This window comes from Salvelinus sp. IW2-2015, unplaced genomic scaffold, assembly GCF_002910315.2.
Source record: "Salvelinus sp. IW2-2015 unplaced genomic scaffold, ASM291031v2 Un_scaffold1447, whole genome shotgun sequence".
NCBI classification, from domain to species: domain Eukaryota; kingdom Metazoa; phylum Chordata; class Actinopteri; order Salmoniformes; family Salmonidae; genus Salvelinus; species Salvelinus sp. IW2-2015.
In genome coordinates this window covers 98299-111692 of record NW_019942914.1, presented here as the reverse complement: position 1 = coordinate 111692, position 13394 = coordinate 98299, and the positions used below count along the sequence as shown (strand labels likewise).

The window sequence follows — 13394 nt, the reverse complement described above, 5'->3', positions numbered from 1 at the left end:
CAGAGACAATGAGTGACCTGTGCGAATATTTTGCCTTGAACCGTCATCTTTCCACCAAACCAAAAGGAGGAGTCAGTCACTAATCTGATTTGAACTAAGGTTTACACCTGTGAATAACCGGATGTCAGGATAGCAAGCAGATACCAACCTAGTCTCATGATCTCTATGTGCTTTGTATTCGGTCTTTATACAGCTCCCTCAACACAAATGAGAAGTTAGCTAAACACTTACAAATATAGACCTAAAAGCCTTTAGTTCGTTAATTTGACACCCGGTTTCTCCACAGCAGGAAAATATAATCCTGCGAAACAGAAACTGGAAATTGTTATGTGATCATTATAATTAATAAGGATTTGTTTTTGTAGGGATACATTGGGTAATCAAGTCTAAATTGAAATTGACAAACTTTAGAAGCTTTTTTAAATCATGAAAACTCTACAAGTTTGCATGGAAAAATTCCTGCAACAACAAGATGATCAAATTAAGATACTACAATCTGTAGGACTAAGCAAGTAGCATACTGACTGACGGAAGAAGAAACCTCAATGTAAGTAACATACAAAGATCCTGACTGCCAGTATGAATGACAGTTGTATGTGTCCTGATAATTCTCTATCGGTAGCAGGCGAAGCTGCAGCCATGGGGCTCATTGGACCAGACAAGCGCGGCAGGAGGCCTACAGTGGAATCAACAAGACTCGCTTGAGTCCAGCACAGCATACTGGCACACTGCACTGACAAGTGTGTGGCTGCACCAGTCAGCTGCTGGTAGACATAGAGGGCTGCCGGGAATAGACTTCCTCGTGGGGAATTGATATAATCCATGTAACACTGCTGTGAAGGTCATGCAGTCGCGGCTCGCAAGGACCTGACAAAAGACTAGGGTTGAAGAGTGTGCTTGTAAGCACTGTAGGTTGTAGGCATGATGTGTTGAGTTGTGACTTGTACAACCCTTGAGAATACACTACAGGGCCAAAGTATGTGGATTAAGACATTAGTGAAGTCGGACACTAGTTTGGTGTTGAGGCCTGCTCCCAGTCCCGGCGTTCCAATTCATCCCAAAGGCATTCGATGGGGTTGATGGTCAGAGCTTTTTGTGTACGCCAGTGCAATTCTTCACCACTTGATCTAGCAAAACCATTTCTGAATTTCATTTATGCTGCTAGCGTACGGTTCCTTCACTGGGAATTAAGGGATTAGCCAAACCTGAAAAAACAGCCCACAGACCATTGTGCCTCCTCCACCAAACTTCAGCTAGGCACTAATGATTCGGGCACGGTTAGCGTTCTCCTGCCATCCGCCACACCAGATTATGTCCGTCATCGACTGCAGATTGGTGAATAGGTGATTTCATTACTCCGAAGCAGTGTTTCCCCAAACTTTTATAGTCCCGTATTCCCCTTCAAACATTCAACCTCCAGCTGCTACCCCCTCTAGACCAAGGGTCAGCGCACTCTCAAATGATTGTTTCGCCTTCAGTTGTTAAGCCTGCCACCACACTACTATAACTACCGATACATTTATTAACACTAAAAATGCTGAGTTTTTGTAAACGACCCGCTCTTGAGTTGGCAAAGGCTCTTATAGGCACAGGGCACAAAATTATAATTCAATCAAAATTATTTAAGCCATCTTAATATAAACCTTATTTGTTCATCAAATATTGAATAACTCACCACAGGTAATGAGGAAGAGGCGTCGTGCTTGAAAGGAATGCACATACTCTTTGCAATGTTGGGTCTGTATTAGGAAGAGAGTTTCAAGTCATTAAATCATTTCCCAGACACAGTCTGTGCCTGTATTAGTTTTCATGCATGTGAGGCGCCGGAAAATCCACTCTTACATAGGTACGTGTTGCAACAGGGCATCAGTGTCTTAACACGAGATTGCCACAGGCAGAAATTCTGACGCGCAGCCCCTAGCCAGAAATCTTTAGGCAGTTGGCTTCTTGATCTTCATCCCGTTATCGCTAGCGGATCATTATCCTTAAACCAACCACTGAATTTCAGAGCTTGCAAAATATTACTAACATATTATAATCATGCAATCACAAGTGAAAATATACCAAAACACAGTTTAGCTTCGTTTTTAACTCCACCTATCGTGTCAGATTTGAAAATATAGCTCTGCAGCGAAAGCATACAGCTTTGTGGAGTGTATCAATCAATAGTTACTACAAACAGCTAGCCCCAAATTAGCATGGTCACGAAAGTCAGAACGCAATTAAAACTTAATCAGCTTACCTTTGATAATCTTCGGACATGTCTTGCACTCGACAGACTCCCAAGTGTTACACAAAATGTTCTTTTGTGTGATAAAATAATTACTTTATATAACAACAGAAAAGCCCCATTTGGTTGCGCGTTATGATTCAGAAAACAAAAGCCTCGTATCCGTTCGACGGAAAATTCCAAAAAAGTATCCGTAATGGTTCGTAGAAACATGTCAAATGTTTTTTATAATCAATCCCAAGTTGTTTTAACAAACATAATCGATAATATTTCAACCGGACTGTAACCTATTCAATAAAAAAAAGAAAATGAGAGCTACCCTCTCGCGCGCGTAGGAACATAATCACATAGGAACCTGACTAGTTTTGAAAAATCTCGCTCATTTTTCAAAATTAAAAGCTGAAACTATGTCTAAGCCTGGTCACAGCCTGAGGAAGCCATTGGAAAAGGATCTGGTTGATAGCCCTTTAAATGGAAGAAGACGGCCAGGAACACAGATCAAAATAAAAGCAATCACTTCCGGGTTGATTTCTCAGTTTCGCTGCAGAATCAGTTTTGTTATACTCACAGACAATATTTTGACAGTTTTGGAAACGTTGGAGTGTTTTCTATCCTAATCTGTAAATTATTGCATATTCTACATCTGGACACTGAGAAATAGTCTGTTTTACCTTGGGAACGTTATTTAAAAATTATAAAAAATCTGACCCTAGCGTCAAGAGGTGAAAGGGATAAGCAATCCGTTGTTTGAGTTGTCCCTCCATTTCGGGAAAGTAATTGCGTAACCAGCTCACTCAGGTGCTTCGATTTATCAGGTTTGACATTGTCCGTAAGCTTGTTCATTTGCCACAAAATATCCTACAATGATGGAAGACCTGTGTGTTGTCCTTGTTATTGCAGACAGAGAAGAGCTCCCAATTCTTTAGTCATAGCCTCAATTTTGTGTCCACATTGAATAATATAGTTACGGAGAGTGCCTGTACTCATAGTATTCAGATCATTCAGGCAAGAAAAAACATCACCCAGGTAGGCCAGTCGTATGAGGAACTCGTCTATGGAAGCGGTCAGAAGTGAAAATTATGCGCGTCAGTAAAGAAAAACGCGTCTCTCAATTTAAAAAAAAGAAACGTGTCAAATAACTTTGCCCCTGATAACCAGTGCACTTCTATGATGTTATAAAAGCGTACATGGTCGCTGCCCATATCATTGCTAATGCAGAAAATACACAAGAGTTCAGGGGGCCTTGCTTTAACAAAGTTAACCATTTTCACTGATATTGTCCAAAATGTCTTATCAAGCTGTTCAGCAATCCCTTGGCAGCAAGAGCCTCTCGGTGGATATATGCATTGGGTCGGAGAGCACTTGCACACGCGTTCCACTCCACTATGTCTCCCTGTCATGGCTTTTGCGCCATCAGTACAATACCAACACATCTTGACCACCAAAGTCCATTTGATGTCACAAAGCTGTACAGTACTTTAAAAAATATCCTCATGTTGTCCTGGTTTCCAGTGGTTTGCGGAAGAGAAGTCTTCCTTAATTGACCCCCCATAAAATGTAACGAAATCAATCAAATTATATTAGTCACATTGCCGCGAATACACAGGTGTAGACCTTACAGTGAAATGCTTACTTACGAGCACGCTACCCGACAATGAAGTTTAAAAAAAGTATGGATAAGAATAAGAGATAAAAGTAACAAGTCATTTAAGAGCAGCAGTAAATAAACAATAGCGAGACTATTTACAGGGGTGTACCAATACGGAGTCAAGTACGCGGGCACCTGTTAGTTGAGGGTAGTTATGCACATGTAGGTAGAGTTATTGAAGTGACTATTGCATAGATGATGCAGAGAGTAGCAGTGTTGTAAAGAGTGGGGGGGGGGCACTGCAAATTAGTCTGGGTACCATTGACTAGATGTTTAGCGGCTATGGCTTGGGGGTAGAAGCTGTTTAGAAGCCTTTGGACCTAGACTTGGCTCTCCGTCGGAGGCCGAGCAGTTGCCAACCAGGCAGTGATGCAACCAGCCAGGATGCTCTCGATGGTGCAGCTGTAGAACCTTTTGAGGATCAAAGGACCCATGCCAATCATTTTAGTCTCCTGAGGAGGAATAGGTTTTCGTGCCCCTCTCACGGCACTGTCTTGGTGTGCTTGGACCATGATAGTTTGGTGATGGTGGACACCAAGGAACTTGGTTGATGTGGCACCAGCCCTATCGATGAGAATGGGGCGTACTCGCGTCCTCTTTTCCTGTGTTCACACATTTCATCTTTGTCGTGATCACGTTGAGGAGAGGTTGTTGTCTGGCACCACATGCCAGGTCTCTGACCTTCTCCTATAGGTTCTCGTTGTTTTTTGGTGATCAAGCATACAACTTTGTGTCCATCAGCAAATTTTATGATGGTGTTGGAGTCGTGCCTGGCCTGCAGTCATGAGTGAACAGGGAGTACAGGAGGGACTGAGCACGCACCCCTGAGGGGCCCCTGTGTTGAGCGATCAGCGGTGGTATGTGTTGTTACCTACCCTCACCACCTGGGGGCGGCCGTCAGGAAGTCCTGATCCAGTTGCAGAGGAGGTGTTTAGTCCCAGGGTCCTTAGCTATTGATGAGCTTTGAGGGCACTTATGTGTTGAGCGCTGAGCTGTAGTCAATGAATAGCATTCTCACATAAGTGTTCCTTTTTCCAGGTGGAAAGGGCAGTGTGGAGTACAATAGATTGCATCATCTTGATCGTAGTGGAAGCTGTTGGGTGGTATGCAAATTGGAGTGGTTCTAGGGTTTCTGGATGATGTTGATGTGAGCCATGAACAGCCTTTCAAAGCACTTCATGCCATCAGACGTGAGTGTACGGGTCGTGAGTCATTTAGGTAGGTTACTTTAGTGGTCTTGGGCACAGGGACTATGGTGTCTGCTTAAACATATTGTATTACGACTCGGACAGGAGAGTTGAAAATGTCAGTGAAAACATTGCCAGTTGGTCAGCGCATTTTCGCGCAGTACACATCCTGGTAATCCGTCTGGCCCTGCGGCTTGTGAATGTTGACCTGTTTAAAGGTCTTACCACATCGGCTGGAGAGAGCGTGATCACACAGTCTTCCGGAACAGCTGGTGCTCTCATGAATGTGTCAGTGTTATTTCCTCGAAAGCAGCATCGAAGTAGTTTAGCTCATCTGTAGCTCATGTCACTGGGCAGCTCTCGGCTGTGCTTCCCTTGTAGTCTGTAATGGTTTGCAAGCCCTGCCACATCCGACGAAAGTCAGAGCAGTGGCAGAGCAGGAGGGCATAGCGGATTTCTTATAAGCTTACGTTTAGAGTCCCGCTCCTTGAAAGCGACAGCTCTAGCCTTTAGCTCAGTGCGGATGCTGCCTGTAATCCATTGCTTCTGGTTGGGTATGTACGTACGGTCACTGTGGGGACGACAGTCATCGATGCACTTATTGATGAAGCCAATGACTGATATGTGGTGTACTCCTATGCCATCGGAGATCCCAGAACATATTCTGTCTGTGCTAGCAAAACAGTCCTGTAGCTTAGCATCTGCTTCATCTGACCACTTTTTTATTGATCTAGTCACTGGTGCTTCCGCTTTAATTTTTGCTTGTAAGCAGAATCAGAAGGATAGACTATGGTCGATTTGCCAAATGGAGGGCGAGCTTTGTATGCATCTTTGTGTGTGGAGCATAGGTGGTCCAGAGTTTCTTTCCTCTGGTTGCACATTAACATGCTGATAGAAATTTGGTAAAACGGATTTAAGTTTCCCTGCATTAAAGTCCCCGGCTACTAGGAGCGCCACCTTTGGGTGAGCATTTTCTTGTTTGCTTATGGCGGACTACAGCTCATTCAATGTTATCTTATTGCCAGCTGTGGTGGTATGTAAGCAGCTACAAAGAATACAGATGAAAACTCTCTTGGTAGGTAGTGTGGTCTACAACTTATCATGAGATACTCTACCTCAGGCGAGCAATAGCTCGAGACTTCCTTAGATATCGTGCACCAGCTGTTGTTTACAAAAATATATTGACCGCCGCCCCTTGTCTTACCAGACGCCGCTGTTCTCTCCTGCCGATGCATCATATAACCAGCCAGTTAATGTCCCGTTGGTAGTTTAACCTTCTGCGTAACTCGTCGATTTTATTATCCAAAGATTGCAGAATGGAGGGAAGTGGGGGTTTATTCGATCGCCTAGGAATTCTCAGAAGGCAGCCCGATCTTCGGCCCTTCTATCTCCACCTCCTCTTCACGCAGATCACGGGGATCGGGGCCTGTTCCCGAGGAAGCTGTGTATCCTTCGCGCCGGGCTCGTCAGTTGTGAAAAGAAAAAACTAATTCTGCTATTCCGTGGTGAGTAATCGCAGTCCTGATGTCTAGAAGTTATTTTCGTTCATAAGAGACGGTAGCTGCAACATTATTTGCAAAATAAGTTTCAAAAAATAAGTTACCAACAAAGCAAATAAATTAACAAAAAAACTAAATCGGCTTAGTAAAAGGTCTGACATTTTCTTGGGCGCCATCTTATAGCCATATACCAGGAGCTGTGCCAGGCCCGCCACGTCTGTTAACTCATCCAGATGTAACGTATATAATTCACTTTGCTTGTATGCAAAGCAGTAATTGTTTCAAAATTGCCATGTCACTGATGCGTCGTGAAACATGAAGGCAGTTTTTTTTTGCCTTTTCCCCCAGCATTGTCCCAGCCATATCCGTGGCAGCAGGAAGAATTAAGTCCTCCACAATAGTATGGGGCTTGTCTGTCCTTGTCACGACTTCAACCGAGGCAGGCTCTCCTTCCCGTTCGGGTGGCGCTCGGCGGTCGTCGTCATCGGTCTACTAGCTGCCACTGACTCTTTTTCCTCCCCCTCCTTATGTGTTTATTTGTATCACCTGTGTTCAGTTAGTTGTTAATTAGTGTGGCTTTATTAGTCAGCCAGCCCGTACGCTTCTTTGTGCGGGATTGTTTCATTGTGGCTTTTGGATTTCGGGAGTGTTTATTATTATTGTGGACTGGGTTTGTTTCTCGTGTCGTTGGACCGTTGTGTGTGACACCCAGTACGTCCGTGTTGGACATTTTGTTTGCCAGTTGGGCATTAAAGACTCAACGTATTGAAGCTCTGCTGTTCCTGCGTTTGACTTCGCACCCCCCGACACCCAGGTCGTTACAGTCCTAGCCACTCAGTAACTCACCATATAAGACGCTTCTAGCCCCTTCTTATTAATGGTATCTGTTGCTTTTATACATGTCTTACTACTCGAAAGTCTTCTTTATTCTCACTCAAAAAACTCCCATGGCTTATTTTTCAAATTGACATGTTTCTAAATGTCTGCGCAAGGTTTCCCGTGAGAAAGTAATGGGTAATGTGATTAGATGGTAATTATTTGACTAGGCTACCTGTATTTGACATTGTGTTATTAACACTAGATGGTTTAATTTTATTTTTGGCAGTGAAACGAGGCTACTCAGGCAAGAAAAAAACTCACCCGAATGTATAGCCCCATTGGAAAATAAACGTACAGTTAAAAAATAAAAATTGATTCACGTTTTTATTTGGAGTACCCCCGACGGCATTGCACGCACCCCAGTTTGGGAATACCTCCTCCAGAGAATGTTTCCACTGCCTCAGTGTCCAATGGTGGCGAGTTTTACACCACTCTAGCGAACGCTTGGCATTGCGCATGGTGATCTTAGCCTTGTGTGCGGCTGCTCGACCATGGAAACCCATTTCATGAAGCTCCCTATGAACAGTTCTTGTGCTGCCGTTGCTGTTTGGAAGTCGGTAGTGAGTGTTGCAACCGAGGACAGATTATTTTTACTTGCTACGCGCTTCAGCACTCGATGGTCCAGTTCTGTGACTTTGTGTGACTTACCACTTCATGGCTGAGCCGTTGTTCCTCATAGATGTTTCCATTTCACAATAACAGCACTTACAGTTGCTTGGGGCAGCTCTAGCAGGGCAGAAATGTGACGAATTGACTTGTTTGCATGGCTGTGTCCTCGATTTTATACACCTGTCAGCAACAGGTGTAGCTGAAATAGCCGAATCTACTAATTTGAAGGGGTCTATACATTGAGCCTGAAACAGGATACTTGTTGTTTGGCCATTGGCCCAGTTTTATTGCAAGGAATTCTAATTGGTCAGCCATAGGCTAGGGTTGGGGGTTAGAAATTGCATTCTGTCTCTTTGTTCAGTGGAGAAAACATTGAGGACAGGGAATAATGACCATCTACTTCTCAGCATAACAACTATGATTGGTTCTCTTTGAATAAACCTATTTTTCTTATCGAAGAATAACATAAATTGCTAACATACACAATGATTCCATAACCTCCAAACAACCCAATGTTTTCTGTGTATCTGTGTGTGCAATAAAATCAAGTATTACATTCCTGCTCATTCCTCTAACATCCTGACCAATGTACGATAGCGATATTAACAGTCCTGAACCAAACTTTACAGTCCACCCATGGCTAGTTGTTTTCTTCATGACCCTTCAAGAGCCGGATAAGACAGCGTGCCACCTCCGGGCCTTCCCTCTCCAGTGACCATCGTGCCACCTCCGGGCCTTCCCTCTCCAGTGGTCAGCATGCCACACCCGGGCCTTTCCTCTCCAGTGACCATCGTGCCATGCCCTTCGGGTTCCTCTCCTGTGGCAAGTGTGCAACCTCCAAGCCACCCCCTGGTGGCCAGCATTCCGCCTTCCTCCTTCTGGGTCCGTTGGCACCTGCCGGCCTCCTCCGGAACCTCCACCCTTCGTGGGATAGGCAGGGTCCATCGACCAACAAGTCCTGACCCTAACTTACAGTCCATCCTAGCACTAGTCCTTTTCTTCAAGSACATTTATCTGCCTCGGCCCCTGCTGCACATGTGCAACAACTTTTGCACTGCACAACACATAATGAGATTCCTTCTCTTTCTCTCTCTCCATCTCTCTCCATCTCTCTCTCTGTTTCTCGCCCTCCCTCTTTCTCTCACTGTATCGCCCTCCCTCGTTCTCTCACTCTCTCAGGATGATGGGGATCTCTAAGAATGGATCTAGAGCGTTGTGTTTTGTGATCGACACCACCGGCAGCATGTTGAACGACATCGCAGCAGTAAGGGAGACGACATCGTTCATCATAGACACCAAGAGAGGAAAGCCAGACGAGCCCTCAGTCTACATCTTGGTCCCCTTCAACGACCCAGGTGAGAGATGGGATGAGTCCCGAATGGTATCATGTACGCTATGGGCCCTGATCCAAAGTAGTGCACTATNCCTCTCCTGTGGCAAGTGTGCAACCTCCAAGCCACCCCCTGGTGGCCAGCATTCCGCCTTCCTCCTTCTGGGTCCGTTGGCACCTGCCGGCCTCCTCCGGAACCTCCACCCTTCGTGGGATAGGCAGGGTCCATCGACCAACAAGTCCTGACCCTAACTTACAGTCCATCCTAGCACTAGTCCTTTTCTTCAAGCACATTTATCTGCCTCGGCCCCTGCTGCACATGTGCAACAACTTTTGCACTGCACAACACATAATGAGATTCCTTCTCTTTCTCTCTCTCCATCTCTCTCCATCTCTCTCTCTGTTTCTCGCCCTCCCTCTTTCTCTCACTGTATCGCCCTCCCTCGTTCTCTCACTCTCTCAGGATGATGGGGATCTCTAAGAATGGATCTAGAGCGTTGTGTTTTGTGATCGACACCACCGGCAGCATGTTGAACGACATCGCAGCAGTAAGGGAGACGACATCGTTCATCATAGACACCAAGAGAGGAAAGCCAGACGAGCCCTCAGTCTACATCTTGGTCCCCTTCAACGACCCAGGTGAGAGATGGGATGAGTCCCGAATGGTATCATGTACGCTATGGGCCCTGATCCAAAGTAGTGCACTATGTAGAGAACAGGATGAGATTAGCAGAATCGGGCACTCGAATAATAAAAAAAAAAGTGTATGTTTACATTATTTATTTGATTGATTTCCCACCATTTTATAAATCAGAAGACAGCCATCCAGACCTTCCTAGGACTGTGTAAACGTCCTATCGACAAAATGTGTGTATTTGCCTCCCTCTGGTGGTCGGCTGCATCATTACATCCATTTATATCACTTTACTGCAATGTTACGTCAAAACGTCAMAGGGACGGTTCTTAGAAAAACATTTATCCAGCTTGACTGCTTCACRGCACAGACATGGCAAAGCAATCGCTGATTTTGTCTCGGGCAGGAGGATCTAAATACACACTTCCATAGCTCTACGATAAAGAATGCGACCTACACACTTCCTTAAACCTAAAATAGGTAAAGAAGTAATKWGTGTGGAAGTCAAACATTTGTTTTACATCGGAGGCAGACACATTGCATATGTTCAGAACAACAAAATGGAGCCCTTTACAWAGGCCTTCTCCCCTTTTTCTATAGGAGGGACACACGCTGCTTAAATGGGCCAAATGTAACAGATTTTGACTATCACTAATGTCATGATATGTTTGGTAAAGTAATAACGGTGAAATATTTTGAGAAGATGTTCCTAAAACAGATCACAACTATATATGGACATATTATAAAGTATGAAAAACCTTATWAATTCACAATTATTATTATTTTTATCATACCATCACCAGCTGTAGCTTACTCTCTCTTTATTACATAATATCTCTGTACTTATTGTGATAGTCAATAATCAATAATGAACAGTCCACACAATCTGATCAAACCGTGAAGGAGAAACATGAGTGTTGAAGTTCATGTTTTTCCTTTGTCTGTATGTCATAGTACGAGACGAGTACAATGTGTATGACGTGGATAAAGCGTATGAGGTGGACCTTGTCCTWTCCTATTATTTTTGTGCCACAAGACTTTGGACCCCTGATGCGGACCACAGACCCAGACGTCTTTAAGGCCCAGATMAATGCACTGAATGCTGATGGAGGAGGGGATTTCCCGGAGATGAGTCTATCAGGACTTCAGGTACAGTGACTGGTATTTTGGTATTTTATYAGGATTACCATTACCAWTWGCTGTTGCAAAAGCAGCAGCTACTCTTCCTGGGGTTCACACAAAACATGAAACACAATACAGAATGACATAATACAGAACATTAATAGACAAGAACAACTCAAGGACAGAACTACATTAAAAAAGGCACACGTAGCGTACATATCAATACAGACACAAAAACTATCTAGGTCCAATAGGGGAGAGGCGTTGTGCCGTGAGGTGTTGCTTTATCTGTTTTTGAAACCAGGTTTGCTATTTATTTGAGAAATATGAGAAGGAAGGAAGTTCCATGCAATAAGGGCTCTATATAATACTGTACGCTTTCTTGAATTTGTTCTGGACTTGGGGACTCTGAAAAGACCCCTGGTGGCATGTCTGACAAACCTGTCGTGTTGGACAGGCATGTACAACCAAAATAAGACTGTATATAACTGTTATGAATTTGTATTGTGAATTTGCCTTCCAGCTGCCAGTTCAACACAGAATGCATTTCCATTACATTCTAGTGGTGTGCTAGTGTGACTGTGTCCCCTGTACTTTCTACAGCTGGCTTTAACTGGTGYACCCCCCTCTTCAGAGATCTTCCTTTTCACTGATGCCCCCGCAAAAGACTTGAATCTAATGGGCACGGTGATCGCTCTAATAGAACGCACTAAGTCAGTGGTGAGTAGCTGGGCCTTGTTATACTCCATGTAACAAGCAACATTAACCGGTAATATTTAAATTTTCCTCTGTCTTTTTCATCGCCTTCTGGATTTATTGACCTTCACAATTGTAGAGAGAAGGACATCAAATTCCTTGAATTTTCACTATATATCCTCCCTCTCTCTCTTTTTTCTTTCTCTCTTTCTCACACAGGTGTCCTTCTTCCTAACTGGCTCTTTGGGGCTTCGTCGTAGGAGGGGTAGTGACCAGGGCCAAGGACAGGTCCAGCACAGTCGGATGGCAGWGTCAGACTCCCAGCTCTACAGGGAGCTGGCCCAGTCCTCAGGTGGCCTGGCCATACAGGTCACCAAGACMGCACTGCCCAAGGCCACCAGCATCATTGTGGAATCCTCCAGCTCTTCATTGGTAGCCTTGACACCATTAGGTGTCATTAGGGTAACGCTAGGTCCACARTGTGAAGGTTGGGACAAGAGAGTTCTAATATCCCATAACTCTTTACATAAATGTGGAAGAAGTCTAAACAAAGGGATCAGCGCTGGTCCAATGATTATATTTATTTTCCAAAGCTTGCACTCGTTTATTAAGACGTTGTCCCAACCTTGTTGGACCTAGCCTAGCCCCAATGGCCATGCTCCAAGATGAGGCTTCTGTAGTGCAACAACATGTCACCCTGGGAGAGTTGCTTCTGAAAGATGCATCTGCCATTTTTCTCCCACCAACCCTCTCTCTCTCTTACTCTCTCTCTCTCTCTCGCTACTCCTCTCCTTCTGTCTTTCAGGTGACCATTCTACAGGCTGTGCGGAGTCCAGGAAGGGCTGATAATTTCTCCTTCACAGTAGATGAGTCTGTGAGAAACCTGACTGCTTATGTCACAGGAAGCTCCCTCTCCTTCACTCTCACCAGCCCCTCAGGTATTCCACAGATATTCCACAGATTTTTCATTTATCCTTTTTATTTAACCAGGGGAGTCTTATTGACATTAAAATCTCTCATCACAAAGTCAGGTCTCTGTTGAAAGAGAAGTCTTCTGATCTCAATAGGACTTCCTGGATATTGTATATAAACCAGGTATCTCCAACCCTGTTCCTGGAGAGATACCCTCCTGTAGGTTTTAACTCCAACCCTGTTCCTGGAGAGTTACCCTCCAGTAGGTTTTAACTCCAACCCTGTTCCTGGAGAGATACCCTCCTGTAGGTTTTAACTCCAACCCTGTTCCTGGAGAGTTACCCTCCAGTAGGTTTTAACTCCAACCCCAGATGTAACAAACCAGATTCAGCCTATCAACCAGCTACTCAGGTGTGCTATCTCAGGGTTTCCCAAACTCGGTCCCGAGGCCCCCCGTGTGCACGTTTTGGTTTTTGCCCTAGCACTACACAGCTGATTCAAATAACCAACTCATCATCAAGCTTTGATTATTTGAATCAGATGTGTAGTACTAGGGCAAATATCACAACGTGCGTTCAGGGGGGGCCCTATGACTGAGTTTGGGAAACCCTGCAGTAGATTATGGTTGGAGCGAAAACCTACAGGGAG

General features: G+C 44.5%; 1 protein-coding gene across 1 annotated transcript in view; it reads left to right on the top strand.

The window, feature by feature from the left end:
• LOC112070879 (von Willebrand factor A domain-containing protein 7) overlaps nt 1-13394 on the top strand; it is a 39564-nt gene that overhangs the window by 17621 nt on the left and 8549 nt on the right. Inside the window, exons 7-11 of the mRNA XM_024138334.2 lie at nt 9232-9407; nt 11053-11165; nt 11742-11858; nt 12054-12266; nt 12640-12772. Coding sequence (XP_023994102.1) covers nt 9232-9407; nt 11053-11165; nt 11742-11858; nt 12054-12266; nt 12640-12772 — 752 coding nt within the window. The remainder of the gene's footprint in view (nt 1-9231; nt 9408-11052; nt 11166-11741; nt 11859-12053; nt 12267-12639; nt 12773-13394) is intronic.